Raw genomic sequence first — 26,982 nt, forward strand, 5'->3', positions numbered from 1 at the left:
GCTGGACTGGGGTTGGGGCCAGGACCTGACATGGGGAGGGGAGGACCCAGGTGGTCAGGAGGACTGCCGTTGTTACTGTGGGACTGGAGAAGCAGCAGGGCAGGGGAATGGGATGTTAACCCTGGTTCTTCTCTGTTGTGTGCCAGGGGCACCCCGCCCTGGAGAAGCTGTGCCGGGGTTACTACCAGTGGCTGATGGACACACAGCAAGAGGAACGAGCAGGTGAACTGCAGGAGAGCCAAGGGGATGGGCTGGCAGCCATCAGTCTCTACCTCAAAGCTGGGCTCCCTGCCAAAGCTGCTCGGCTGGCACTGACCCAAGAGGAACTGCTGGCCAACACAGAGCTGGTAGAACACATCACCACAGCCCTTATTAAGGGGGAGCTGTACGAAAGGGTATGGCTGGCTTCCTGCTCCTGTCCCTCATTGCCAGGGCTCAGTGCCCCTCTCCTACCCAGTGCCTGACCCTCCCATGGGGAATGCTGGTACTTGATTCTGTGCCTAGTAGGGTATCACTGTATAAATGGTTTGTGTTAACAGGCAGGGGATCTTTTTGAGAAGATTCAAAACCCACAGCAGGCCCTGGAATGCTACTGCAAAGGCAGCGCATTCATGAAAGGTACTAGCCACCCACGACTCACTAACCCACCCTTCCCTGTTGTACGCTCTTGTCCAAACAGTCCCCCAGCACCTGTTTCATGCATCTATTCAGGTTGACTCTCCAGTTCTCCAACATGCCTCTACTTCTCACCTGTTTTCCATGCCTCGTTTCCCTTTCTTCTCCTGAGGCCCATCCCTGAAAGTCTGAGCTCAGTACCCTCTTTATCTCTGGCAGCGGTGGAGCTGGCTCGATTGGCATTCCCAATAGAGGTGGTGAGACTAGAGGAGGCGTGGGGGGACCACTTGGTGCAGCAGAAGCAGCTGGATGCAGCCATTAATCACTACATTGAAGCCAGGTACAGTGGCATGGGGTGCAAAGGAGATGGGGAGTGAGATGAGAGGTCATGGAGCAAGTAAGGGCACCAAGGCCTAAAAGAAGAGATCTGGAAATGTTGGTTAGAGTATGCTCAAGGTGGCCATTCACCTCCAGCCATCTTCCTCTCTCCTCATACATATTTATGGCTTTCCCACCTATGCTAGGTGCTCCATTAAAGCAATTGAGGCTGCTCTGGGTGCCCGCCAGTGGAAGAAGGCAATTTATATATTAGATCTACAGGACCGGAACATCGCGTCCAAATACTATCCTCGTGTGGCCCAACATTATGCGTCTCTGCAGGAGTATGAGGTGAGGAAGAGCCCCTTTCTGCAGCCTGACGTAATGCAGTACAGGATGACAGGGAGAGAACGCAGAACAGAAACGGGGTCCGCCTCACTAGATCCTTCTTTCTGGGGCCAACGGCATCAACCACCCTGAATGGGAAGAAGGACAGTTTACTTTCTCCACTTCCTTCCAGCATGTCACAGATCCCTCTCCCAGATATATAAAATGAATCTCTAGTTCCCTTCCTGTGCTAGCAGAGGACTCTTCATGAGTACCTCTGTCAGTTACAGTCTAGAATTGCCTCACGTTGCAGAAACATGAGGCCCTTTTAAACTCCCACTGTGTGGTTCTCCTAGTTTGGGGCTGGTCTTTTTTAAAATGGTAGGCCTGACACGTGCATACAGGCTCAATTCCATCCCAGCTGAGACCTGTTCTTTCCTAAGGCTGCTTCAACTCTGTTGCTCTTGACTTTCTGTATCTACCTCTCTCAACCACAGATGGCTGAGGAGCTCTATGCTAAGGGGGACCGGACAAAAGATGCAATAGACATGTACACCCAAGCTGGCCACTGGGAGCAAGCCCACAAGGTAAAGAATGGGATAGAGTTCCTGACAAAAGAATTCCAGCTTTGTGGTTGTGTTGCCACTTTCCTTATTTCTGATCTTCCCCCACCACTGGGTTCCCTAAAAGGTGAAGGTATCACAATTTCATCTGGGTAACTGATCTCTAATCACAGGGACAGGCAAGGATGAAGAGAAGCCCTTGTTCCCAGACCTCTCCCAGAAGGGAGCAGGTGGGCTTGGGAGCTGGGAAATCTGAAATCCCGCATCAGCAACCTTGTTGGCACTCATGCTCCCAGAACCTGGGGGCTACGGCAGGAACATGGGGATGGGGATGTACACGCCCAGCACAGGGCGTATCTGGGCTTGCTGCTCTAATGGAATGCAGTTCTTACTTTGCTCCTATGGACTTGGAATTCCCTGAACTGACTAGGAGAGTGGCAGTGACCAAACACCTGTGGTTGTTGGGAAAGTGCAGAGTCCCTGGGCAAACAGTTTCCCTTGAAGCCCCGCTTCCCTGTCCATTCTCCTTGGGAATTGGCACCTGAGGCTGCTCTGTGTGTCTGCACAGCTGGCAATGAAGTGCATGAGGCCAGAAGATGTGTCAGTGCTGTACATCACCCAGGCCCAGGAGATGGAGAAGCAGGGCAAGTACCGGGAGGCTGAAAGGTGAGCTGTGGCCTGAGAGGAGGTGTGGAGGGAGGTGAGGTTTCAGGGATGGAGAAAGGGATGGGGTCTGAGGATATGTACCCTCTGCCCAGAAGGCAGTGACAGGATCTCTTAGGAATGACTGTAGCAGCAGGAATCTGGGCCTACGAGGCCCCAGGTCTATCTCCCATCCCCAGGCTCTATGTGACAGTTGAAGAGCCGGATCTTGCCATCACTATGTTCAAAAAGCACAAGTTGTATGATGATATGATCCGTCTGGTAGGGAGGCACCACCCAGATCTCCTTAGTGACACACACCTACATCTGGGCAAGGTAAGCCCATGTCCTGCCCCTGTGCATCCCTTCCCCAAGAGGCTCCATCGCCCCGTCTCCATCCTGACCCACCTTTCCCTAGGAGCTGGAGGCTGAAGGCCGATTACAGGAGGCTGAGTATCACTACCTTGAGGCTCAGGAGTGGAAGGCAACAGTAAACATGTACCGGTCCAATGGGCTTTGGGAAGAGGCCTACCGGGTAAGGAGTCTGGCCATACTGTGGGAACATCCATTCCTCCTTCCCACTCTCAAGGGACTCTTACTGTAAACTGGTCGTGGGTATCTTTAAAAAATGTCCACCCCCCCTACACAAAATTTCACATATAATTTTAAGGGTTTGTGGATTCCCTGAGATCCATCCTGGGCCCCTAAGCAGGTTAATAGACCCTGACACTTAGGCTTCTTCCTGTTGTTCTACAACAGGCACCTGATCCTTGTCAAAGCTGAGGTCAGGTCAGAGATGAGAAGGGAGCAGCCATGTACTCCTGCTTTGAGGACTGCCAAGTGGCTTTGCTTTACAGGTGGCCAAGGTGCACGGAGGAGCTAATGCCCACAAACATGTGGCCTATTTGTGGGCAAAGAGCCTGGGAGGAGAGGCTGCAGTTAGACTGCTCAATAAGCTGGGGCTCCTAGAAGCTGCCATCGACCATGCTGCCGACAACTGGTGAGGCCCTGAGCTTTCTCTCCACTGGCCGCATTCCAGACAGGGCCTCTATGTAGAGAAGGAAAATTGATGTACACCTGCAAAGCATTTCTAAACACTGAGGCAAGAGTGAAGAGATGTCATAGGGAGAGATCCTTGGAAGACCTTGATAGAAACAAGAATGAAGTAGTAACTCTGCTCCTATTCCCTGGGGGCTCAGAACAGTGTTTAATCTTTGGCTGTTTTAAGGGGAGGATTGAGCGAGAACAGCTTTCAAAGCTGAGATGCACTAAGCCAGTAGCTTACTTCTGAGTAATGGAAGTGAGATTCCATTACAGGCAAAATGAGCTTTTCTTAAGCAAGTGTTCTGATGCCAGTAGTAGTCCTGCGTGGAGTAAGAGTGCTGAGAGACCACTCTGCTAACGCAGGTGCAGCTCAGGTGTCGGGAGCCCTGGGAGCCCTTCCTCCTCTACTGGCCTAGTGCTGTAAGGCTTACTCCTCCCGGCCCCTCTGCCCACCCTGCTCCATCTTACCAGCTTCTCCAAGTGTCCCTGATGCACATCTTCCTTTGTACCTCTATGCTTCCCTGTTACTTCATATTGTCTTTCTTAGTCTGTCTGTTTTTCTCCCTCAATCCTTGCACTTTCTGTTTTCTCTTGCCCTTTGTTTCTCTTTTCATCTTATAAAAGGAACTGTTGAGTAGGCAAACCTTATCCACACTTTCCGTTTCAGCTCTTTTGACTTTGCTTTTGAACTCTCACGGCTGGCCCTCAAGCACAAAACCCCTGAGATTCATCTCAGATATGCTGTGTACCTGGAGGATGAGGTAAGGATGTGGTCCTTTTCCATTGCTTTTGACTCTGACACAGAGCCCTGCTTTCTACCCCATAGCCCACTGCTGCCAGGTCTTCCAACCTCCTGTCCCACAGCTGCCTGTGAGGCTTGTGTCCTTCTTTTCATGTATGGCTTTCTTTTTCTCCCTGTAGGGTAAATTTGAAGAGGCCGAAGCTGAATTCATCAGGGCTGGTAAACCCAAGGAAGCAGTCCTCATGTGAGTCAGCCCATAAATCCCGAATCCTGTCCTCCCACGTACAGCCCCAGGATTTTTCGTTGTCACCTTCACCTCTAACCCTAGTGACAATAAACTTCATACCCCTCAGCGACATGGTTGTTTGCCTCCCACTGTTAGGGGTCAGTCCTACTTAGCCTCTCCTGTGTCTCCATCTGGGAGCAGGTTTGTCCATAACCAGGACTGGGAAGCAGCTCAGCGTGTGGCTGAGGCCCATGACCCTGACAGCATCGCTGAGGTGCTGGTGAGGCAGGCCCGGGGGGCCTTGGAGGAGAAGGACTTTCAGAAAGCAGAAGGGCTGCTGCTTCGGGCCCAGAGACCGGGACTGGCCCTCAGTTATTATAAGGTGGGGCACTGGGTCAAGGGCTCTGAGGAGAGGGTGAGAGTATGAGAGCCCATGGAGCCCAACACCGACCCCTGGTACCGAGAAAGATCCAGCAGGTTAGCTTTGGGGATGGGGAAGGAGAGACAGTAGGAAGGAGGAGAGAAGGACCCAGGGATCAGTGGGCCATAGCACCTGTATGGTAGTGGAAAGCTGTCCTGCCTGCCTCTGTCCTTCTGATACCTGGAACTCTGAGCAGGAGGCTGGATTATGGAGCGATGCCCTGCGGATCTGCAAGGACTATGTGCCCAGCCAGCTGGAGGCCCTGCAGGAAGAGTATGAGCGGGAAGCTACCAAGAAGGGGGTCAGGTATGAAGCCAGGGGGCTGGGAAGCGTTGGCAGGGCTGGAGGGTGGGTCACAAGGGGTGCATGGCTGCCTCTCCCTGTTTCTGGTCCCAAGCACTCCCATCTCCATAGAGGGATGGAGGGACTCGTGGAACGAGCCCGACAGTGGGAGCAGGCTGGAGAGTATAGCCGCGCAGTTGACTGTTACCTCAAAGTGCAGGACTCAGGAAGCAGTGGCCTGGTGGAAAAGTGCTGGATGAAGGTGAGGCCTGCTGCACCCTTCCTGGCCCTCTGACCCCAGGGCCTCCATTCACACACAGCGTTCCTTCTCAGATAAATCGTCTTTTTCCTCCTGTGCCTTTTATTTCCAGTCAGGTAGCAGGGATCTCCTAAGTGCTTGCTGGACGCTAGAGCCAGAACCTATGGCGGCTGTAAAAGGAGAGAAAAGTCAGAGCCCTGACAGCCAGAAATTGGGACATATGAGACTAATACATGGCTCAATTAATTACTATTGTATCTCAGTGCAGACTGACATGTGTGATTCAAAGTGGAGTTCAGAGAAGGGTGAGGGCTCTCTGGGCAGGAAGGGTCAGGGAGGCTTTGTGAGGGAGGAGGTAGGCCTGGAGGGCAAATCCAGCTCTTGGAGCTGGGGCCAGATGGAGGCCATGAAAAAAGCAGAGGCTTCTCTACCCAGCAGCTCCTGAAAAGAAGCCCCTAGCAGATTAAGCCAAGCCAATATGTTTCATCAATGCTAAGGCATATATATATGATCATATTTTCGTCTTTTAAGTCAGGATGCATGTATAGTTCAAATGATGTGCCTTATATTCAGGGAAATTTGGTTTTAGGAGTTATTGATTCATCCCCTTAACGAAGTGCTGATGTGATAATGCCAATTCTACAAAATTCCCTTTAGGTATCAAGGTATTTGAATAGCCCTTAGAAGTTGGAAGGGAAGGAAGTAGAAAGAAGGACTGATGATTGGCTATACAAATTGAGCAGATTTTAATCAGCAAGTAATTATCAAGCATCTGCTGTGTCTTAGTCTGGGGCATTATTCACTTGGGTCTGTGCACAACTATACCTTCTTCAGATCAGTCAGAGGTTGGCTTCCTAGATAGGGACACTTTAAGATTTGAAGGATCTGAAAGGCAAAGAAAGAGAGGCAAAAATAGGTGGAGGAAAGACCAGGAGGATTAGCAAAGACCATAGTTAAACTGGACCATGTGCAAATTAAAATGCGGTGAGAGTGTCAGCATCACAGTGGAAACAGAAGAAACTAGAACACTTGGGTGTACAGAATTACTGAGTTTTAGGTTTAGTAGGTATTTCCAAGATCTAGACCAACACTGTCCAATAGAATTATAATGCAAGTCACAAAGGTAAGTCACACATGTAAATTTACAATTAACAATTTTCTAGTAGCCACATTCAAATAAAAGAAACACATTAAAATAATTATTTTATTTAACTCAATATATCTAAACTATCATTTCGACATGTAATCAATATAAAAATTTATTGAGATAGTTCATATTCCTTTTTTACACTAGTCTTTGAAATCCAGTGGGCTTACTCACACCTCAGTTGGGACTGGTCATGTAACTAGCGGCTTCTGTTCTGAAGAGACTAGCCATCACTCTTATTAACGTATGAAAAAACAAAGGCTCAGAAAAACCCAAAACAAATAGTTACAAAGTACTCTAGAGCTTAGGGGTTCTTTCTCTATACCATGCTACCAAGATTCTGTCTGTGATAAAGAACTAGAGAAACCAGTTTGTCAGTGGGGACAGAACCAAGTACAGTGACCTCAGACAGCAAAGAGAGTGTCTGGAAGAGGATGAACTGAGAGGAACAGGTCCACTGATGGTCACGTAGGGCTCTGATGGACCATGAGGCCAGCATGGCCCAGGCGGCAGAAGACGAGGGAGAGTGCAAGAAAGTGGGAGACTGGAGGGAAAAAGACATCAGGCTGAGGAACCCCAGCAGTATTTGTCTCTCCTACCCATTTCCATCTTCTGTTCAACCACTCAGGCAGCTGAACTCGCCATCAAGTTTCTGCCTCCCCAACGAAGTCTGGAAGTAGTTCGGGCCGTAGGACCCCAACTGACTGGAATTGGAAAGCACAGTGCAGTAAGTAGGGTAGTGGGCCTGAAAAGAAACAGATTCCACAAGGAAGTGTGGGATGGTGCCAAGCACACCTAGGAGGGGGTGTGAGGTGAGCCTCTTGGCAGATGTGCCCCAAAGTTCTGGGCAGCAGGGCTGTGTTCACAGAGGGGAGTCTAGGCAGTAGAGGGGAGAGATGGTCTCCAGCCCCTGATTTCCCACTGTGCAGGCTGCGGAGCTCTATCTGAACCTGGACTTAGTCAAGGAAGCAATCGATGCTTTCATTGAGGGTGAGGAGTGGAACAAGGCCAAGCGTGTGGCCAAGGAGTTAGATCCCCGGTAAGCTCCTGATGCCTCCTCGCGGAGAACTTCTGTACTTACTTGTGTAAAGACTGGGAGGAAGTTGTCATGGGAAGTTGTGTGCATCTTGGGACTGTGAAGTGTAAGATCTTTGCACATCTTCACAGGTATGAAGTCTACGTGGACCAGCATTATAAAGAGTTCCTCAAGAACCAGGGCAAAGTGGACTCGGTGAGACTTGGAGAGTTAGCAGGAAGCAGAACGCATGGAGAAACTCAAGAAGAGTCTCAACTCTTCTCCCTGCTCCTGTCATCTCTCTCTTCATGTAAAACTGTCTTTTAACCATAGCTGGTGGGTGTGGATGTGGTGGCTGCTTTGGACCTGTATGTGGAGCAGGGCCAGTGGGACAAGTGCATTGAAACAGCTACCAAGCAGGTACCGCTCTCTTCCTCCTGTTCCCCACTCTTCTCCACAGGTCCCTTCATTCCCACCTGCCCCCAAGCTGGGTCTCTTTTACTTCCTCCACAGCCCAAACCCCAAGGTCCCTCATCAGCATGAGACCCCAGTCTTCCACACTCTGAAACTGGGGTCAGAGGCCTAGCTGGGCCTAGACTGCATATGCCCTTTTCATCTTAAATAAATCCATGGCCTCAAACCATTACCTGACCCTCACTGCCTGGTATTATTGATGCCAACGTCCTCCATGCTTTTCCTCCACCTCCGGGACAGAACTACAAGATCCTGCACAAGTATGTGGCTTTGTATGCAACGCACCTGATCCAAGAGGGTGGCTGTGCCCAGGCACTGGCCCTGTATGTGCAGCATGGAGCCCCTGCTAACCCTCAGGTACCAGCGTGCTCCTTGGGGTGAATGTTTTCTTAGGGAAATTTTTGCCTTCTCAAGAACCACCCATCCCCTCAGTAACTATCTTCTTAAAGGATTCTTTCATTAGAGAGCATCATGCCCAGACACCCCACACAACCTCTTCTGAAATGAACAGCATCCCTGGAGGACTTGCCCACTGATCAACCACCCATGCTCTTAGCTAACACACAGGGAACAGTCTACCAGGGAGGAATCGTGCACACACCTCTAGGATCTTATTAACTTCCTCCGAAAATAAACGCTGCTCTCTGGTCTGAGCATCCCAGCTCTCTGCATTATTAACCCATTAACATTGTGGCTGTGCATTCACCTTCACACATCTACCCACACTCAAAGCACTGACTAGTAAGAAAGATATTTTCTTACTTTTTCTTCCCTAAAAATAATCTACACACTGTCATTGTGCCTGGGCTCCTCCACACACACGTTTACAGCCTGTTTTCCTTGCTTTGTCCCCGCTTCCACTGACTTTCTCTTCCAGTCGCCCCCTTCTCACTCAGCTCTCCCTTCCTCTCAACCTCCAGAACTTCAACATCTATAAAAGGATCTTCATGGACATGGTGAGCTCACCTGGGACAAACAGCGCTGAAGCCTATCACAGCTGGGCTGATCTCCGGGATGTCCTTTTCAACCTGGTAAGGAAGTTGGGTTGACAACGAAGTGAAAAGCCTTCTCCACCCATCTGCCCTGTCTCTTCTTTCATGCACATAAACCTTTACTCCCAGATGTGTTGTATCTCCCTCTGCCCAGGTGGCCATCAGTTGACTACTCTGTGGCCCTGGCACTCTTCTGACCCCTAACCCAGGCTGTGCTTTCTTCCTGCTCTAGTGTGAAAACCTGGTGAAGTCCAGTGAGGCAAACTCTCCAGCCCATGAGGAGTTTGAGACAATGCTGCTGATTGCTCATTACTATTCCACTCGCTCTGCAGCCCAGAGCGTTCAACAGCTGGTGAGAAGGAGGGGGAGGAGCACTCAGCCTTACAGACATGCCTCGAAATGTTTGGAAGTTGAATGAATTCAAGTTCTGAATTCTCAAGCTTGGCCCACTTTTCTCCTAGCTTCTCTTCCGTTTAAATAAATCTTTAACTGTTGCTGAATGATCTTTTTCCCGTGCTACTTTGACTTTCTTAGGGCTCTGCGTTCATACAGCTCCAGCTTCATTAGGCTTAAATACATAAATCTGAATTCTGGTATTGACCTATTATACACATACCGTTGGCTTATTCATGAGAGTGTGTTGTATATTTATTGCATGTACCTGAATGATGGATTTCTAGAAATGGAAGGAAATTTAGAAATAATCTAGCCCCAGTTCTCTCGTACAGATGAAAACTAAGACCCAGAGCACTTGAGATCCAGAGCAATTTAATACTGATTGTTAGTTTTCTGGTTCTGTGGGTGCCTTAGTTATAAGATCACTGGTCTGGTAGCTCAGTCACTATAATGCCAGGATCATAATACTTCGACTTTAATCCATAGGAAACCGTAGCTGCCAGGCTTTCTGTTTCGCTCTTACGCCACACCCAGCTACTACCTGCAGACAAGGCTTTCTATGAAGCAGGCATTGCTGCCAAGGTGAGCTGGGGCAAGGGAGAGTGGGGCTGATGAGATAAGGAAATCAAGTTGGAAGGAGGAGTATCCCATCTGCTTATGTAGAGCAAAGCTGAGCATGGAGCTAATGTTATGCAGGATTTCCTTTTCCTGTACCTTCCTGGATTCTTCCCCCTGCATCCTAGAACAGCATCCAAGGCCCAATGCTCACTCCCACTTGCAACTATTCTTTGTTGCAGGCAGTTGGTTGGGAGAACATGGCATTCATCTTCCTCAACCGCTTTTTAGATCTGACTGACGTGAGTAGGCAAGCTGTGCCCAGATGTTGGGAGGTTTGGCCTGTCACAAACTGTGCTATCTCATGGCTGCCCACTCTTCCGCAGGCAATTGAAGAAGGGACTCTGGATGCCCTCGACCACTCTGACTTTCAGGACACAGACATTCCCGTTGAGGTGCCACTCCCAGCCACACAGCACATACCGGTAAGGGCACAGGATTGGAGAACAGGCAGTCTCACCAATGTGAGTACACTGAGGAGGGGGGACACGTTATGTTGCTCCTCCCAAGCCTGTGTAATGGGTATCAGTCAGCAATGCCTTTGGAAGGGCCTGTTTCTTTCACTATAGCTTCAGTGGGAGTAGAAGCAGAGGAAAAAACTAAGGCTGTGCCCAGACCCCCCAGTCCGAGGAGGATCATTTATGGGTGAAAGGTAGTATGTAGGATGACGCCTTAGCAAACTCGCCTGCTTACCACCCTCCACTTGCCCTGCCCTGCCTGAGGCTGCTGCTCCCTCGGTCCTCCCCAGGAGGCCCAGAGAGAAGAAGTTCGAGACTGGGTGCTCACAGTCTCCATGGACCAGCGGCTGGAGCAAGTTCTGCCTCGGGATGAGCGTGGTGTCTACGAGGCTTCCCTGGTGGCAGCAAGCACTGGAGTTCGGGCACTACCCTGCCTCATTACAGGTACAGAACCTACAGCACCCCATATTCTGTGGTGGGTGGGAAAGAGGGGGAAACAACAGGATCAAGAAACTATTTTACCATGATTCAGGAAAGGATGCCAAAGTCAAGAACATTTTACTTTCTACACCTCAATCCCTCTCAAGCTGCAGTTCATATTTTTTCTTCCCCCACAGGATACCCCATTCTGAGAAACAAAATTGAATTTAAGCGGCCAGGGAAGGCAGCTAACAAGGACAACTGGAATAAGTTCCTTATGGCCATCAAGGTTAGAGAGGGAGACTTAAAGGTGGGGGTAGGGAGAGCAGCACTGAAGGAAAACCAACCACTAGAGGGGCGGGTAGTGTCAAGAGGTAGGTGCAGGCCTGAGCCCCATTCCCATACTTAGATGGAGCTGATTTTCTTTATATGAGAATTGCCTTTCTTCAACACTAATGAATTCCTCTCACTTTCTTTCTTTGTCCACAGACCTCTCACAGCCCAGTGTGCCAGGATGTGCTGAAATTCATCAGTCAGTGGTGTGGGGGGCTACCCAGCACCAGCTTTTCCTTTCAATAGCTGGTAAAGTCAGGGAATGGTTATAGGTTCTTCCCCTCATTAAAGTCTTGTAAGTAACTGAGTCTGCTATATTCATTGATGGTTACCCTGACACCAGGCCCAAAAAGAAATCATAATCAAGTTTAAGATAAGTCCCTTTATTACAACTGTTTATATCATTCTGGGGGGTCAGTGGGAAACCTTTGTGGACTGAGCCTCTGGATCACCACCTACTTGGTAGAAGGGAGAGCCTGGGTCAGAAGGCAAGCAGCACAGCAAGGGACTCAACCCAGTTCTGATAGGTTTCCTGCCCGTTCCCTTTCCCAGGCACAATCCTCATGGCCCATTCATTACCTGTCCTAAACCCAACTTTTCTGTGATTTCTTGATTTCTTGATTTTGATCCAGTAGCTGCTCATTTTCCTTCCTTTTACATTTGGGAAGTTCAAGCTCTGTCAGTTCCTCCAGCTGCAGAAGAGGGTGGAGTTAGTACTCCAGCCCTGAATTATGGTTCAGCATCTTTTCAACATAGGCAGTCTATGCTGAATGAACCCTTTCTGCTCATCTTCCTTACCTGCTCCTGTAGCCCTTCCTTCCTGCAGGGCCCAACCCCAAGTAGGGTGAGTGCAGCTACACAACAGTAACCAGAAAGAGCAGCCTCTACTGCAGACATGAGCAAAGAGGGGATCCAGAGAGCCAAGGCTGTATCCTAAAAGACAATGAGGAAAGGGTTGGGGACAAGGAGGGAGCAGCAGGGCAGGTGTCACTAGTAGGAGTGATTAAAAGGGCAGGACCAAGGCGGTGTGGACCACAGAAAGGCTGAGAGAACACTCACATAGATTCTGGTGGGGTCAAAGGGGCAGTCTGAGTGTCCAGGCCCCTGGTCCAGCGGTAGCAAAGGATCCAGTAGTCCAGGATGGCAGTCAGCAATAAGGCGGCGGCCACCATTGGCCACGGTGAGTGACACAGCAAGGAGGAGACCCAGGGAGCAGGCAGCAGACAAGAGCAGGTTCACCAGAGCTAGTGCCAGCAGGGCCCAGTGCTGGCAGGGGCAGAGGATCGTGGTGAGCAGCCCAGGGGTGGCAGACTCGCCCACTGACTAGACCTCAGTGTCTCTGGTGGAAGCGCTTCCCCGCTTAAAGATAAAGCGAGCCCCCACTTTCCTGACTCGAGGCTGTCTCATTAAAGCTCCAGAAATCCCCTCTCACCAGTTGTGGGCGAAGGAGGTTCCTGGATGCCAAGAGGGCCACAAGCCCCACGGAAACACTCTGGAAAACACAAAGCCTGAGGCCCGTACCGCCCCGCCCGCGGCACCGCGCCGCCCCGCCGCCCGACACCCGCAGCTCACCAATAGCCCGGAGCCCACGGAGATGACATTGGCGGTGGTGTACTCCGAAGTGACGGCGCCACGGGGATTGGCCACGTGCCGCAGCACGGTGCCGTGCAGCACGGCCCCTAGCAGCAGGTTCAGGTGGCCCACCAGGATCAAAGCGAGGCCCATGCGCATAAGCCGCCGGGGGCCACGGGTCGCGTCTGCAAAGCACCAGGGAGGGGCAGGCCTGAGCCAGCAGAGAAGCGGGGAGGCCATCGCGGTCGCCCCAAGCTGACCAGCGGCTGTGGCAGGAGTTAAGGGTGGGCGCAGGGAAAGGAGACCCGAGGGGCCGGAAATTACCGAAACTGCACCGGCGGCACTTCATGCCTTCCCTCTGCGCCCGCCTTCGGGCAGCCCCACCTGGCCCCTGGCCCCGCCCTCGCGCTGGCGGCCAGTTCCGCCCGGTTGCCACCTGAAGGCCCAACCTCCGCTCCCTGGACGGGGAAGCGCACACACACAGGACGCTTTTAGCAAAAAGTAGACTTTTATTACAGCAGCAACTGAGGCGAATCCAACGGCCCCCCAGGGCCACCACTGCAGCACCACCCATCTCTCCCGCCCTGACCGCCCCAGCGGGATTGTAGAATTCGGTTCTCCCAGCGCCCACGGGCCTCCTCTCCACACAGGCTGGGCGGAGCAGGCAGATCAGCTACTAGCCCCCAACTAGAAGGTAGCTGCTGAGAAGGCCCAGGCCCACATCTGTGCAAAACAAGTAAACAAAGTGCAGAGGGGAAGAAGGGAGGGGAGGGAGAAGGGTGATGCTCAGAACCAGGGAGCCCAAGCCCTCCTGAATAATAAAGGAGAGAAGGGGCCTCACAGGGTAATACTGACTGGGGGGGAAGGGGCAGAAGGCCGCAGCACGTCTAGGGACAGCCACAGCTCAGATTAGGGGCCTGGCCCGAGTGAGCTCTACGAGGAGACGGTGACTGCGGCTGAGTTGAGGGTGCTGTTCCTGGCGAAATTGAACTTGTTCAGGGTCTCCTCTAGCAGAGAAGTCAGTCGGCTCTGGTCGGCCTGCAGGAGAAGAACTCTGTGAGACATGCTGAGAGAAGAGAAGAATGGAGGCAGCCAGGGCAGCTGAAGGCAGAAGCCTCACCTCACTAATGAAGCCCAGCTGCACCAGCTCAGCCGCCAGCTCTGGGATGTTCTCATCTGACAGAGAAACAGGACAGGGTGAGAGCAGTGTGGGAGCGAGGGGCAACGAGCCCTTTCAACAGATCCTGCTGGGTTACCCTGGCTGGGAAAGAACAATACAAGCAAAATTGCCAGATCTACCCTCCCATTTTAGGGGCTAAGATACTCATTCTGTATGAGGCAGTGTGTTACAGCTTCGTCATCTTCCCCACCCAGAATATGTCCCTCACAGATAAGGCTCACAGACTGCCCATCCTCTGAGGGAAAGGAGAAACTCACTTGGCATCAGGTCACAGCTCAGGTGCCGGTTCAGTTTGTCCTCCAGCTTCAGCAGAAGGGTTAGCTGGAGAATAGGACAATCAGAAAATGAGGCTCTTCTTCCCCAACTTCTGGCCACCCAGCCCTATCCTATGCAGCCCTGGGCCTGAGCCTTACGTGGTGTTTGACTCCCTCCTCCACCGACTCAATGTTGCACTGCATCAGCACCACCTGGGGAGAGGGGCCAGCAAGGGTCACTAGGGTGGGGACCAGCCAGTAAAACCCCAACAGCTGGAAGCCTTTCCAGTCCAAAGGACATGGTTGCCACAGACCAGAAACATTCTTTTCCCTAAAGGACAAAGCCTTACTTGAGATGTCCTCTCTCCCTTCCACCATGACCACAGAGACATCTACACCCACAAAGCCCCACCTTTCGTGTTTCCACCTCAGCTGGTTCAGGTGTTGGAGTCTTGACAGATGGGGGCACCACAGGTGACGTCACCTCCTCCTGCTGTGGCTGCTGGGGCCGAGGCAGCCCAAAAGCTGTCAGGGGGTAGATCCCATTCCTGGAGGGAGATTAGATAGGTCACTGGGGCTCTGTGAACACCTTACAGTACCCCCGCCCCCTGCTTCCTCAAGGAAGCCTTCTTCTCACTCTTCTCTCACCTGACATCTTCAAGGAATTTATCCAGTTCCAGAGCTGGAGACTGAGAGTACCTAGAAAAGAGAAAGTAGATAGAAGAAAACAAGCAAAATAGCAGATTCAACCACTCTCAGAGAAGGGGCAGTACACAGAACCCTCAGGGTAGTAGTGGCCAATCTGTCCCTTTCAGGCCTCTCAGTTAGTTACTCACAAAGTCTGAACTGGTTCTCTTCCTGGTCCTGCAGGGATTTCAGCCAGTACAGCACTGGTGTCCATGTTTTTGGTGATCTCCTCCAAGGCATTCTCTGGGATCATATCTGGAGGGTGTGAGGGAATGGGATGTTATGGAAGGATAGTCAGATTCTCATGGAAATCACAGGGGTCCAGCAGGTTAAAGAATCCCTTTGGAGAATAAAAACAAAGTGAAACAGAAGGAACAAAAAAAGCAGTAGACTCACAAAACACTGAGAAGGGACTGGTGGCTACCAAAGGGGAAAGGTTGGGGAGGGAGAGGGGATTAAGGGGCACTATACTTCACAGTCACAACATAGGTAGGTCACTGGTATGGTACTACAGCAGGGAGAATACAATTAGTGACTCTCTAACATCTTACTACGTTGACAGGTGGTGACCGCAATGGAGGGGTGAGGGCTTGATAATATGGTAAATGCTGAAGCACTATTTTGTGTATATGAAACCATCATAAGATTGTATATCAATGATCCTTTAATTAAAAAAAAAAAAGAATCCCTTTGGAAGTAGGAAAGGAGAGAGCACACTAGCCATAGCAACAAGGCTCCAGACTGGAAAACTAGCAGGGCCAAGAGGACTCACGTTGGTGTCCCACAATGCAGTGGGCAGCAAGGAGTTTAAGCGAGGGCACTTCAAACAGTGCTGGGTGGAAAAGGAGTTCTCTGGCTGTTGGTCTGCAAGCAGGCTCCGACTGCAGGCACTTCTGAATGAACTCCTAAACCAGGGAACAAGTAGAGTGGGCATCTGGCAAGCAGCCCACTGTGACCCTCTTTATCTCTCATTATATTTAGCACGAAGCTTTGCATGTACTAAGTGCTCAGCACTGGTTAAGGGAGCCGACTGCTAAATGCATTTGAAAGGACTTTGAAAACTATAGGGTATTATATGAAAGGTATAATTCACTGTCTTTCTGGTTTTATTTCTCTGCTCTCCAACCACAATTTTCTCTTTCTTTTATGTTCAAACTTATTGTTTATTTTTCCTTATTTACTACTGCTCTGCTCTGTTAGCCCACTCCCTGCTGCCCTTCTTTGCCACCTCTCACCAGTGACTTTCTCTCTTCCCAAGCTTACTTACTGTGGTAACATTCACCATCTTTTATTTCCCAAGCCTAGTACAGCTATTTCCTTTATCCACTACAATTTATTAAATTCACTCATTTCCCCATGCTTCTTCCACAACCCCCCTTTTCTACCTCTCCTAGGTCCCATTATAATGAACCTGCTTTCCTCCTTTTGATCTTGAAGGCCAGCAAGGTCATATACCTAATCTCTCACTTGAACACCCCACCCTAACACTGAACTGGAGACTATTCCATACGAGCCTCAAGATTTCCCACTAGTCTTCCTTTTCTCTCCCGGTCCCTCTTATACTTATCTAATGAGTTACAAGCCTTCCTTGCTTGGACCTTCCTGTCTAGCCTCTACTCACTATAGTCTATCTACTGATTTATAACCTTATATCCTTTAAATTTTAGCTCATTATTTCTGAATACTTTCCTAACTGAAACTATATAAATATAAAATTCCAAATGACTGATATAGTTTGAACTAAATGATTTAAAAATGTTAAGATGGTTGAGAGTATATACCAATTACCTGAGGTAACCATCATATTAGTTTACCTCCATGTAGATACAACCTAAATTTTAACACACAAACCTTTAACTCCAGCACTGCACCATCTTAAACCCTTAACCTCCGTGTACATATACAGAAAACTTAGGAAAATGTTCACTGTTTTACCTGTCCTTTCTATTTTATATTCTCTTGTTCTTATAACACAGCATATTCCCAGCTAGTAGAAAAGAAGAAAAACCCTAAGACAATTCAAAGTCTGTTGAGGAGGGAGTGAATCTGAAGATTCCTACCCTCTGTAATGGGTCTTCTAGAAGGTGGATGGCACTGCTGATGGCTTCCTGTGGCACGTATGAGGATTCTCCATTGCCCTGAATCTCCAGCACTGCCATCTTCAGTGAAGGGGGTAAAAAAATGTAGAGACCTAAGAACCTTAGTGTTCCACAATCACTGCCTCAAGACCAATACCTTACTTGTCCTTCCTCCCTCCATTTCCCCCTTCCATCTTCTAACTTTCCACCAGTCCCCTTGTGATTTCCTCACCTCCAGTGCACACATGCCAAAGGAATAGATGTCCACTGCTGTTGTCACATTAGTGACTTCTAGGGAAAACAGAGATGGCTTTGGTGAACCAGAGGATGGGGGGGTAGGGGACAACAGAAATGCCTTACATACATTTTGTATGCCAGTAGAGGACTAGAAGTTAGTTATGTTACCTCTCTCCCTCAGGTTATAAGGTAGAAACTTAGGGGGTGGGGGAGGGGCAGAAAAACTAGGATGCCTCACCTCCATACTCTGGTGCAAAGAAGTGTAGATTCTTCTGCTCTTCCCGACAAGTCTTCACATGATTGTTGATAGTGTCAGGAGCCACTGGGAGTAGGGGGAGATACCCACAATCTGACCACCACCAACAAACCACATAGTCTCACTCGAGAGAGAGGCCCCTCAACAGGAGCAAATTTATCCCCTTTCCCATGATGAACTAAACATGGACACCAGCCACCTCCCCTTTCGAGGGTTTACCACTTCTCATCTAAGGTCCCTAATTCCATAGCAACAAACACTACACAGTAAACTAACAGGTGCATGGGGGTTTTGGGCTGGTCAAAGAGCAACACAGGTTCAGGAAAAACTTGTGACCTGTACATTGCCCATCTACAGTGGTACATCTAATCCCTGGTCACATGAAAATGTTTGGTCTATTTCTTTCATCCACTCGGCAAATAACATAAAAACACAGGTAGCCTGTCCCAATCTGGGACAATTAGAGGCCTTAGAAACTTGGATAAAGAAGAATAAGAAGGATTAACATAAAACCAAGGAGATAGCCTCCTTCATACCCACTTCTGCTAACTGAAACTCAAATACAGCTCAAAATTGAACCAAGACCCTTAAACCAGTTTCACTTTTAATCCACCGAAATTTTTAGACCCCTACTCTACCCCCTTATTTCTTAACACTGCCTGCCATATGGCTGAACAAGGCCAGGCCCAATTTGGACTCAGATCATGAACAATGACTACAAATCACAGAGTCTGGGAGCACAGTATGACTTAGGGAACCAGCCTGATGATGAGGGGATTAAGAATCCAGGACAAAAGTGGCCAGCCACGCAGAATCCACAGGAAACAAGCAGGTTATGGAAGGGCAAGCAGGTGGAGGGCTGGTAGGGCAAAAGCCGAGCAGGCATAATTAGGGAGGAGAAGTAAGGGGGCAGCACTTGCTCCCACGACTGCATGCACTGGGCAGCCGCATAGGGGAGCAGAAGGAGCACAAACGAGCCCCAACTGGGGCAGAGGGAGCTCTCACCATTAGCAAAAATCCTATGAAAGACTGTTGGGAACAGAGCAGCCCGTAAGCGGGAGGGAGGAAAACAGAGAAAAGTTGTGAGCGATGGAGCAGCCAAGCCCCAGACAAATGGACAAACAACACACAGACACGGCACACGGAATGTTACACACTGCACACAGATACTCAGCAAATGAAAAGACTCACAGCAGGCACAGCCTGGAACCTCCTTGGTCAGGTCTGGCCCCAGGGGCTCAAGTCAGACCTTATACCCATCTCTTGCCCAACATCCTATCAAGACCTCTGTATTAACCCACATCCCTCCAAAACAGTACAAAATTAGATCCTATCCCCTCTCCACTTATTAACTGGCCTCTCCCTACAAATTACCCCTAACAAGGTCCTTTCTTTTATGACCAGCCCATACCTCAAAATTGTGCTCTCCCCATTCCTTTCATCTTACCCCCATGGTTCCCAAAGTCCCGAGGCATCCCTGCCCAGAACCTCTCCCTCCCCTCACCAGAGCCAATCTTGATGAGTCCGTTGTGCTGGATGAAGATGGTGTCACAGGTCAGGTTCCCATGGATGATGGGGGGGTCACAGGAGTGCAGGTAGCTGTGGGGGCACTGGGCTGTTAGAGGGGCCACTGGGAAATTAAGGGCAGGGGGAACCCAAGGGTTAAGAGGAGCAAGGGCCTGCTCTCCTGCTGGTCACCACAAAGATAATCCCCATACTCTGAATCTCCATTATGCCTGATGAGCTAAATAGCTAGATAAGCACTAGGAGAAAGAGGTGGGAGATAGTATTGTGGTTAGGCCATTAGGATGGACCCTTTAAAAGACACATAGGGGCCTAATCTTGATAGTATATGACTCAAAGAAAGTGGGGAGAAGCAAAAAAGAACAGCAGAGTTGTACCCTGAATTTGTTTGGAGGAACCAAATCAGGAAATATGGGGAAGACACTAACCCAATCCCACTTACCTAAGGGCAGAGAGGATTTGTGTACACCAGCGCTTCCAAGCCTGGAATAGTTTGATCAAGGATCAGCAATAATCCTCTCTCTTAACCCTCCAACCAGTTTCCTTCATCCCTTCCTGATCAGCTTTAATAATTAACAATCTTTTTTAAACCCCCAAACCAGCCTAAAGCTTTGTCTGTTCCCCCTCCATACCTTTTCATTCATAGTCTTGTGGTTCTTTTTGGTCTTCTTCAGAAATTGTTTAAGACTTCCAGATGACATGTATTCTGTGATAAAAATGACCTGCAGAATCAAAGCACACATTAAGGCCTTATAGTAGAAGTGACCCCCTACCTGGTAACATATATACCAGATATATACATATTAAATTTAGAAGCTTATTTTTTTGTTGTTGTTAAGTTTCTCTCTTGTTATGTTAACACCACTCCCTTAGATTTAACAGGATCACGAAAACTACTGAACAATAAGAGCTGTGGGAAAGAAACAAAAGTTCATTCATTTCTGCCCCATCTATTAACTAGGCAAAAGGCAAAGGTGATAGTCAAAGCTCTACTCTTATCTCCACAGCAGCTTATTCTAGTTCTGTTTCAAAACTACCTTGTTTTAATTTCTGAATGTAAAAGGGACAATAAATAAATGCAGCTAGTAAGCTAGGAAAAAGTTCTTACCCTAGCCTTGTTCTCTTTAATGTCAGCCCAATACTTGTGAAACTTAACAATGTTGAGATGTTCCAACTGAATCAGATTATCAAACACAGCACGGACCTTTTCCTGGAACAGATGAGAGAGTGGGATAACAGGATAACAGGGTTCAGAAATCACTGTAATTCTGAAAAGCCATTCCCTGACCCTCCCCAGAAATGATCTAACCCCCAAATACTCTCCTCCTAGTCAGCTTCCCAACACCAATTCCTCTTTAACACCAGCATTCCAACATCTGACAGGCCGTATCCTTTCACCACTACCTACCTCCTGCAGCTTGTAGTTCTTGCGCTCAGAGAACTGTACCTCATTCCACACAACCTCTACACCTTCCTCTGTATCCATGGCCAGGTATGCACTGTCAATACCTGGTACATTCCGCTGATTCACCTGAAGAAATTCAAATGAAAGGGAATTAAAGTTCCTTCATGAACCCACGATTTTAATACTCTACATGCTCATCTCTCCTAGGCTCTGACCTGTTGAAGTTTGGTGTGCCCCTTTGAGACTTTAGCACCTACACTTCTCACCTCTTAGAATTCAGTCTCTAGTGATACCACCACCACTTTACCTCTTCTCGCCTCTTTTGCCAGCGCCCACAGGGTGACTCCTCCAAGATCTCAGACTCATCTTCACTTTCTTCTTCTTCCTCTGGAGAAGCAGCTGAGGTTGTGGAGGTCACAGGAGGTGACACTGATGTCAGGCCAGGAGCTGAGGATGAGGATTCTACCTTTGGGTCTGAGCCACTGCTGACTGCTGTCTGAGACTCCCCCTCCGACATGCTGGAACAAACACTCAGGCCTGAACTGGCTAGGGCAAGGATGGAGGGAGAAGACAATGAGGGTCACAGATCTATAAAGATTAATCTTAATAACCTCATCTGGGGTTAAAAAAGAAATTCAAACATATACCTCCCTTGTTTCTTTTAAATCCAAAATCAGAATTAGTCCTGTCTGAACACTGAAACATTAACTACTCTCCTAGCCTACAGAAGAGAAGCTATCTTAGTTGAATATCATCTACCCACGAATGGCAAACACAAGATTTAAGTCAGTGTAACCCCTCTTAGGGGTCCAAATGAACAACAAAATCAGGGATTCTGTTCCTTCTCAACAAAACTCAATAGCCTTCTCTTTGAATCCTTACCTACCCACCATTCACTGTGCTCAAGAACTAAGCTATGTAGGCACTATTCAGAACAAATGACTGCAGACCCCAACATGTTACACTGATCCAGACCAAAGGCTGGACCTGTAGCACTCCTCTTCAGTTTATCCACATGAAACCCTCACCTGATTTATTTTATTAGAACTAACCTTGGCATTCACTATCCATCCCTCCCATACACAGAATAAGCCTGCCAGTTCATGCTAGGCTACCCTTTGGCAAGGTGACTGGCAGTGTTTACTGACTTCATCCCTGATGACCTCACCTTCCCTGTGATGTGAGTGTGGCAAACAAGTGTTGGTTAGCAACATTTTTTTTTTCATTCACTGATTCAACAAATGTTTATTAAACAATTATTGTGGGCCAAACACTGGGCTAGGTGCTTGAGATACAACAGTGAACAAAATAAATGAGATGCCCACTCATGGAGCCACAAATTTAAGCTTCCAGCTTTCATTTCATTCACATGAGTCAAGGTTCCATCCTCTGGGGGACTGGATCTGACATAGATATTCTTTTCAGTTATAAATGACTCAAGATACAGCCATTACAGAAAAAAGTACTATATAGCATAGTATTTTTTCAGAGACATGGCCACTTGAAGAAAAAGAATTCTCAAAAGCTAAATGTCACTAACTTGTCCAGAGAGTCACAGGACAACCACCAATGTTATTCCATATATCTAAGAACAAAGGCTATGAAGGAGTTGGAACCTGTGTGCGCTAGGCTCAAGGGAGTGCTCTCCAGTATGAAAGTAATATCCTGGAAAGTAGATATACACCTCTAAATCAGTTCAGAATACAGAAGCCTCTCATCAACACCAATCTTTTGAAAAACCCTCATTACTTTTTAGAACTCTCAGATGCCCCTTTCCACCCATCTCAGCTCCCAACCTATACTATGTTTCCCAGAGTCAGGAGATTTTTATTAAATGGCATTCTAGTAAATACCAGAAGGTAACAAAGCACTACAAAGAAAACCTGGCAAGATATTATTTCCCTATGTTATTTTCTAGGTCCTTGCCTGCCATAGATTTTATTCATCCAGCCAGGAAAGCTACTACCTGCATGTCTTAGTAATCCACCAGAAAGTGAGCTAGAGATCATTTTCCTTCTTCTTCCCCTGAAGAGCTAAGTAAAATTTCTAGCAATTAGAAATGCCCGTGGAATTCTAATACAGGGCGCCTGTAGCCAATGAAACCTCTGGACCCAGGGCACATAAAATTAATGCATAGAAGGGCATCACAAGAGAAGACAAACTTTCATCAGTCAGAGAGATGTCCTTGGAATGTGTTTGTTTCTCTCCCTCTCCAATCTTTCTCCATGAGGCAAAATGAAAGCAATACCCAAAATCCCTCAGCATTTTCTCTGCTGATGAAGAAAGCTTTGCAACACTGGGAGTTTTGTCTCAGGGTCGTTCAGAGATTTAAATGAGACCACATAAGGAAAAGGCCATTTATGCCCCTGAAGACAATCTCCTTCGCTGCCTCCAGCCACCCCAAGCAAGGCGTGTTCACTTCTGAGCAATAGGGAGAGCGTCCTGCAAAGTTTTCCTCTGAGACTTGCATTTATTGGACTGCGGGCCCTCTGCATTTCAACTCCTCAGTAACATCTCGCAGGCCACAACACTCCGGTGTGCTCTCACCCTGACAGGACTAAAGAGGGCCTCTAAGACCTACAGGACTATCCGATCACATATAAAGCAAGCTCTGGGGAGTAATTTCACACTCCAACAGGTCGCCGTGCCGGGCATCCGCTCCAGAGAGCCAGTGGTGCAGGCCCGAGAGCGAGCCGCAGCCACCTCACCAAAGGCCAACCCCGCGGCGCAGACTGGGGCGCAGGCCACGCCCCCGCGCAGCCGGCGCGCCGAGCCCCGCGAGCAGGCGCGGCCGCGACACTGCGCTTCCGCAGGCCGCTGGGCCCGCGGCCCCCGCCCCCGCCCCCGCCCCCGCCGTGACCCCGCCTCTCGTCAGCCCCAGTTCTATACGAACACTAGGGCCTCGAGCCCCGCGCCGGCATAATTCCGGGCCGTCGCCACTCAGGGGACGTCGGGAGTGTCCCAGGCAGGGACTGCGGGGCCGAGGCGGCCCCTAGGCTCCGGCGGGCCCGGCCTGGGCCACCGAGTGAGCAGGGCCTCCTCCTGACACCCGCCTGACGGAGTGCCACCGTCCCGGGCCACGGAGTCCGATCTTTCCGCCCTCTCGCCGAACCCCTCCCTCCCTCTCATCCACCTCGGCTCTCACTTCCCGACTCCGCTCTCCGCAGCCTGCGCTTCAGCTCCAGCTTGGGTTCCGGGACCACTGATGAGGTTCCCTCACAGCTGCGCTCCGTAGCGCAACCGAACTGCGGGCCCCGCCCTCGCAGCGTCCCGACCAACAGATGGGCGGTGCCGCACTGCCACTGGGTTTCCATTGGACAATGAGACCAGGGTGGGCGGTGCCCCGGATAGACTGTAGCTTGCAGACACGGTCTTCAACTCTGTCTCCTCCTCTTCAGCCTGTCCAGCCGATACCTCTCGGAGGGTTTGAGATTTCTCAATCCCAACTGGGGCTCGTCTCTGTGTCCACCCCTCCGTCCAGTCCAGATGCCCCCAGTGATTCTGCTGGGCGAAAGGAAGGCCTTCCCCTTCTTCTTGAAGGCGCCATGACAGTTCTACTCCAACTAAAAGACAAAAGGAGGGAAAGACGTAGTAGCCTCAATCCGAGAGGAGCACCCACCCACTTGATTTGGGGCGAGTGTGCACAGGACACCAGTTCTTCAGAAAGCTTTTAAAAATTACATAACACGTTAACACTGAAAATTAATAGTTAACGCTTCATGATTGCAAAGCACTATCTGCCAAAAATCTATGAGGTTTTCACAAATGTTCTCTCATTTGATCCTCATAAGAAGTTGAAATTAATCATTCAGTGATAGTTGACAAATGCATAAAACTGAATCAGAGGCATTAAGCGTTTCACCAAAAGTTGAGAAGAGCCAAATCTAGAATCCGAAACAGTAAGATTCGTAGAAGACATACTTGAAAATATGTTTAGAAATAATTTAGATTGACTGCGAGGAGGTGAAAAGGTGATAGATTCTGGGTGAGCCCATTGATCGTCAACACTAAACGTGGAGCCTGAGGAACAGAAGTTCGTTCACTAGGCCAATAGATACGTCTTACGGAGGGAGGAGGATAAATCAATCACAAAAACTTCGGAATATCAGTCACAAAATTTCACTTCCTTAAAGAGAATTTCTAATCCTACATAACTGATAGGAAGAAGGATACTGCACCTGGCAAAAGCCCTCTTTCGTTTTCTTCTCGCTTCACCTCAAAATAATTATCTTTAAAACTAGTCTTTCATCCTTCAACCTTTGAAAAAGAGGTCTCAAACTTTCAGAAATCTGATGAAAGTTCTGAACTTTGTTTTGTATATTTAAAAAATGTATTTGGCCTCCAAATTTAACATATAATTTCAGGGTGTCCAGGTTAAGAATCTTTCTTCTAACCTTCAAAGGACAGGTGTGTCCTTCCACCTCCTCAGATTAACCTTTCCTCCTCGTCGAATCCAAAGCAACTGGAACACCTCACCATGGTAAACATTCATTAAGTATCAGCTGATATTATATTTTCCATTTTCTTCTGCCAGGGCTTAGCATTATCAATCTTTCCCTTTCAACTAGCTCCTTCTTTCATATATACTTAGAGGATCCATTGGCATCCTCAAAATCTCATTTTAACATTTCATTCATGTTTACAATGCTCAAATACTGCCCGCATTTTCACCACCTCATTTATTTTTTCCTGCTTAAAAAAATATGCTCATGCTTACTGAAAAATCAAAATATTTCAAAATATTTAATATAGTATGACATATTTATATAGTAGCTACTATGTGCTACTTATGATCATTTTAATTGCCTTATGACATATTAACTCATTTCATCCTCACAACATCCCTGTGAATATTTGAATTAACATTGCTATAGAAAATGAAATTCTCTTATAATTCTACTTCACCAAAATAATTAAGATTTTAATATATATTTCTTCATGGTTTTCTACTATGTATGTATTAACATGTGTATATAATTTAAAATAACAGCTAGCTTATACTACATAATCTTTTTCAATTTACTCTTTTCATTATTTTTCCATGGCTGCACATATAGTACTACTTTAATTTTTTAACACTATAGAGTAGCCCTTTGTCCAAGTGTGCCAATGTTTAATTAGTAACTACCAGGAGATATTGGGGTTATTTCCAACATTTACTATCATAAAAAAGCTGTAATGAACATCCTCCTACACACCTTTGCCTACTTGTGAAAATGACTTTTATACATTCTTAAAAGTGGAATTGCCAAATCAAAAGCTAAGAACAATTTAATTTGGGTAGACATTGCCAAGTTGCTCTTCAAAAAGATATCAAATAACACTAACCACCCAGAGTATATTAGTGTTCCTGCTTCCCAACATCCTTACCAACATTGGGTATTACCAATCCTTTCAACTTTGGTGATATTTTAAGGGAGAAAAAAAAGATACCCTCTATGAAAATTTACATATATCTAATTAGGAGTAAAGTTACACATCTTTTTTTTTTAAAGAATTTTTTTAGAGCAGTTTTCAGTTTCCAACAAAATTGAGAAGGTACAGAGATTTCCCATATAGTCCCTGCCCCCACATAAGCATAGCCTCCCCATTATCAACGTCACTCAACAGATGGTATCCATTTTTATTAAGGACGAACCTACACTGACCCCAAACCTGAAGTTTTCCTTAAGGTTCACTCTTGGTGTTGTATATTCTATGGGTTTGGACAAACATATATTGTCATATATCCATCATTATAATATCATACAGAGTGTTTTTACTACCCTAAAAATCCTGTGCTCTGCCTATCCATCCCTGGCAACCGTTAATCTTGTCTCCAGTTTTGCCTTTTCCAGAATGTCATGCATAAGGAAATCATACAGTGGGAATCATACATTATGTAGTCTTTTCATATTGGCTCCTTTCACTTAGCAATATTCATTTAAGATTCCTTTATGTCTTTTCATGGCATGATAGGTCATTTCATTTTAGCACCCAATAATATTCCACTGCCTGGATGTATCAGTTTATTTATCCATTTACCTACTGAAGGACATCTTGGATTCCTCCAAGTTTTGGCAATTATAAATAAAACTTCTATAAACATTGATGTGCAGGTCTTCGTGTGGACATAAGTTTTCAACTTCTTTGGGTAAATATCATGAAGTGCAATTTCTGGATTGTATGTTAAGAGTATGTTTAGTTTTATAAGAAACCATCAATGTTCCAAGTGGTTGTACCATTCTGTATTCCCACTAGCAATGTATAAGAGTTCCTGTTGCTCCACATTCTCATCAACATTTGATGTTGTTAGTGTTATTGGATTGTGTAGTGGTTTCTCATTGTTTTAATTTTCATTCCCCTGATGATGCATGATGTGAAGCATCTTTTCATATGCTTATTTGCCAGCTATATATTTTCTTTGGTGAGGTGTCTGTTAAGGTCTTTGGCCCATTTTTAAATCAGATTGTTTTCTTACTGTTGAGATTTAAGAGTTCTCCATGTATTTTGGATTACAG

At 47.9% G+C, this 26,982-nt stretch overlaps 3 protein-coding genes across 16 annotated transcripts in view; 1 reads left to right on the forward strand and 2 right to left on the reverse strand.

Moving 5' to 3' along the window:
* Nucleotides 1-11,592, forward strand: part of IFT172 (intraflagellar transport 172) — a 30,771-nt gene extending 19,179 nt beyond the window's left edge. Inside the window, exons 22-48 of one of the 4 annotated variants that reach the window (XR_012122189.1) lie at nt 147-395; nt 540-618; nt 835-955; nt 1,140-1,284; nt 1,758-1,847; nt 2,392-2,489; nt 2,666-2,801; nt 2,884-3,000; nt 3,323-3,465; nt 4,177-4,270; nt 4,431-4,495; nt 4,679-4,859; nt 5,095-5,204; nt 5,313-5,442; nt 7,215-7,313; nt 7,516-7,625; nt 7,754-7,817; nt 7,935-8,021; nt 8,316-8,432; nt 8,996-9,106; nt 9,300-9,419; nt 9,950-10,045; nt 10,261-10,320; nt 10,405-10,503; nt 10,801-10,980; nt 11,154-11,245; nt 11,446-11,592. Coding sequence is in view for 3 of the 4 variants with exons in the window: in XM_017650619.3 (XP_017506108.3) it covers nt 147-395; nt 540-618; nt 835-955; nt 1,140-1,284; nt 1,758-1,847; nt 2,392-2,489; nt 2,666-2,801; nt 2,884-3,000; nt 3,323-3,465; nt 4,177-4,270; nt 4,431-4,495; nt 4,679-4,859; nt 5,095-5,204; nt 5,313-5,442; nt 7,215-7,313; nt 7,516-7,625; nt 7,754-7,817; nt 7,935-8,021; nt 8,316-8,432; nt 8,996-9,106; nt 9,300-9,419; nt 9,950-10,045; nt 10,261-10,320; nt 10,405-10,503; nt 10,827-10,980; nt 11,154-11,245; nt 11,446-11,535 (3,057 nt within the window). In the remaining variant the exon portion in view is untranslated. The remainder of the gene's footprint in view (nt 1-146; nt 396-539; nt 619-834; nt 956-1,139; nt 1,285-1,757; nt 1,848-2,391; nt 2,490-2,665; nt 2,802-2,883; nt 3,001-3,322; nt 3,466-4,176; nt 4,271-4,430; nt 4,496-4,678; nt 4,860-5,094; nt 5,205-5,312; nt 5,443-7,214; nt 7,314-7,515; nt 7,626-7,753; nt 7,818-7,934; nt 8,022-8,315; nt 8,433-8,995; nt 9,107-9,299; nt 9,420-9,949; nt 10,046-10,260; nt 10,321-10,404; nt 10,504-10,800; nt 10,981-11,153; nt 11,246-11,445) is intronic. The other 3 variants (XM_073215172.1, XM_037009430.2, XM_017650619.3) reach the window with 3 other exon arrangements.
* On the reverse strand, nt 1,244-13,435 carry KRTCAP3 (keratinocyte associated protein 3). 7 transcript variants are annotated; one of them, XR_001851696.3, is made up of 12 exons: nt 13,186-13,435; nt 12,862-13,046; nt 12,722-12,781; nt 12,349-12,555; nt 12,088-12,222; nt 11,869-11,981; nt 9,042-9,103; nt 6,265-6,324; nt 5,389-5,609; nt 5,031-5,160; nt 4,259-4,424; nt 1,244-1,409 (listed from the first exon to the last, which is right to left on the reverse strand). XR_001851696.3 is itself a non-coding variant. In XM_017650627.3 (7 exons), the coding sequence occupies exons 1-6, from the start codon at nt 13,433-13,435 to the stop codon at nt 11,874-11,876; spliced, it is 945 nt and encodes a 314-aa protein (XP_017506116.2). In that variant the 3' UTR covers nt 8,926-9,103; nt 11,869-11,873. The 7 variants fall into 7 exon arrangements, 4 of the variants coding, with proteins under 4 accessions (XP_017506116.2, XP_036865327.2, XP_017506117.2 ...); XR_001851697.3 differs by lacking the exon at nt 6,265-6,324; XR_001851698.3 differs by lacking the exon at nt 5,031-5,160.
* Nucleotides 13,351-23,774, reverse strand: NRBP1 (nuclear receptor binding protein 1). 5 transcript variants are annotated; one of them, XR_012122197.1, is made up of 19 exons: nt 23,616-23,768; nt 20,790-21,028; nt 20,486-20,608; nt 20,186-20,287; nt 19,710-19,799; nt 19,520-19,560; nt 19,058-19,152; nt 17,536-17,619; nt 17,293-17,351; nt 17,043-17,141; nt 15,755-15,887; nt 15,132-15,237; nt 14,944-14,994; nt 14,708-14,843; nt 14,455-14,508; nt 14,299-14,362; nt 13,982-14,037; nt 13,717-13,899; nt 13,351-13,584 (listed from the first exon to the last, which is right to left on the reverse strand). XR_012122197.1 is itself a non-coding variant. In XM_073215179.1 (18 exons), the coding sequence occupies exons 2-18, from the start codon at nt 20,997-20,999 to the stop codon at nt 13,795-13,797; spliced, it is 1,608 nt and encodes a 535-aa protein (XP_073071280.1). In that variant the 5' UTR covers nt 21,000-21,028; nt 23,628-23,774; the 3' UTR covers nt 13,351-13,794. The 5 variants fall into 5 exon arrangements, 4 of the variants coding, with proteins under 4 accessions (XP_073071280.1, XP_036865326.1, XP_073071282.1 ...); XM_073215179.1 differs by having other exon boundaries at nt 13,351-13,899; nt 23,628-23,774; XM_037009431.2 differs by having other exon boundaries at nt 13,351-13,899.
* Nucleotides 23,775-26,982: the final 3,208 nt, after the last annotated feature.

The sequence above is a fragment of the Manis javanica genome, chromosome 1 (assembly GCF_040802235.1).
Source record: "Manis javanica isolate MJ-LG chromosome 1, MJ_LKY, whole genome shotgun sequence".
NCBI lineage: Eukaryota > Metazoa > Chordata > Mammalia > Pholidota > Manidae > Manis > Manis javanica.

What these genes read in the sequence shown, in the direction of transcription:
- KRTCAP3 (XM_017650627.3), bottom strand. Translation starts at nt 13,435, where the DNA reads ATGGGTGGTGCTGCAGTGGTGGCCCTGGGGGGCCGTTGGATTCGCCTC. An exon ending in GTGCCGCCGGTGCAGTTTCG is followed by an intron (nt 13,047 to 13,185) that starts GTAATTTCCGGC and finishes GGTGCTTTGCAG; the next exon opens with ACGCGACCCGTGGCCCCCGG. An exon ending in ACCTCCTTCGCCCACAACTG is followed by an intron (nt 12,556 to 12,721) that starts GTGAGAGGGGAT and finishes TGCCCCTGCCAG; the next exon opens with CACTGGGCCCTGCTGGCACT.
- NRBP1 (XM_073215179.1), bottom strand. Translation starts at nt 20,999, where the DNA reads ATGTCGGAGGGGGAGTCTCAGACAGCAGTCAGCAGTGGCTCAGACCCA. An exon ending in GGCAAAAGAGGCGAGAAGAG is followed by an intron (nt 20,609 to 20,789) that starts GTAAAGTGGTGG and finishes GAATTTCTTCAG; the next exon opens with GTGAATCAGCGGAATGTACC. An exon ending in GAGCTGTGACCTGATGCCAA is followed by an intron (nt 14,038 to 14,298) that starts GTGAGTTTCTCC and finishes TTTCTCTGTCAG; the next exon opens with ATGAGAACATCCCAGAGCTG.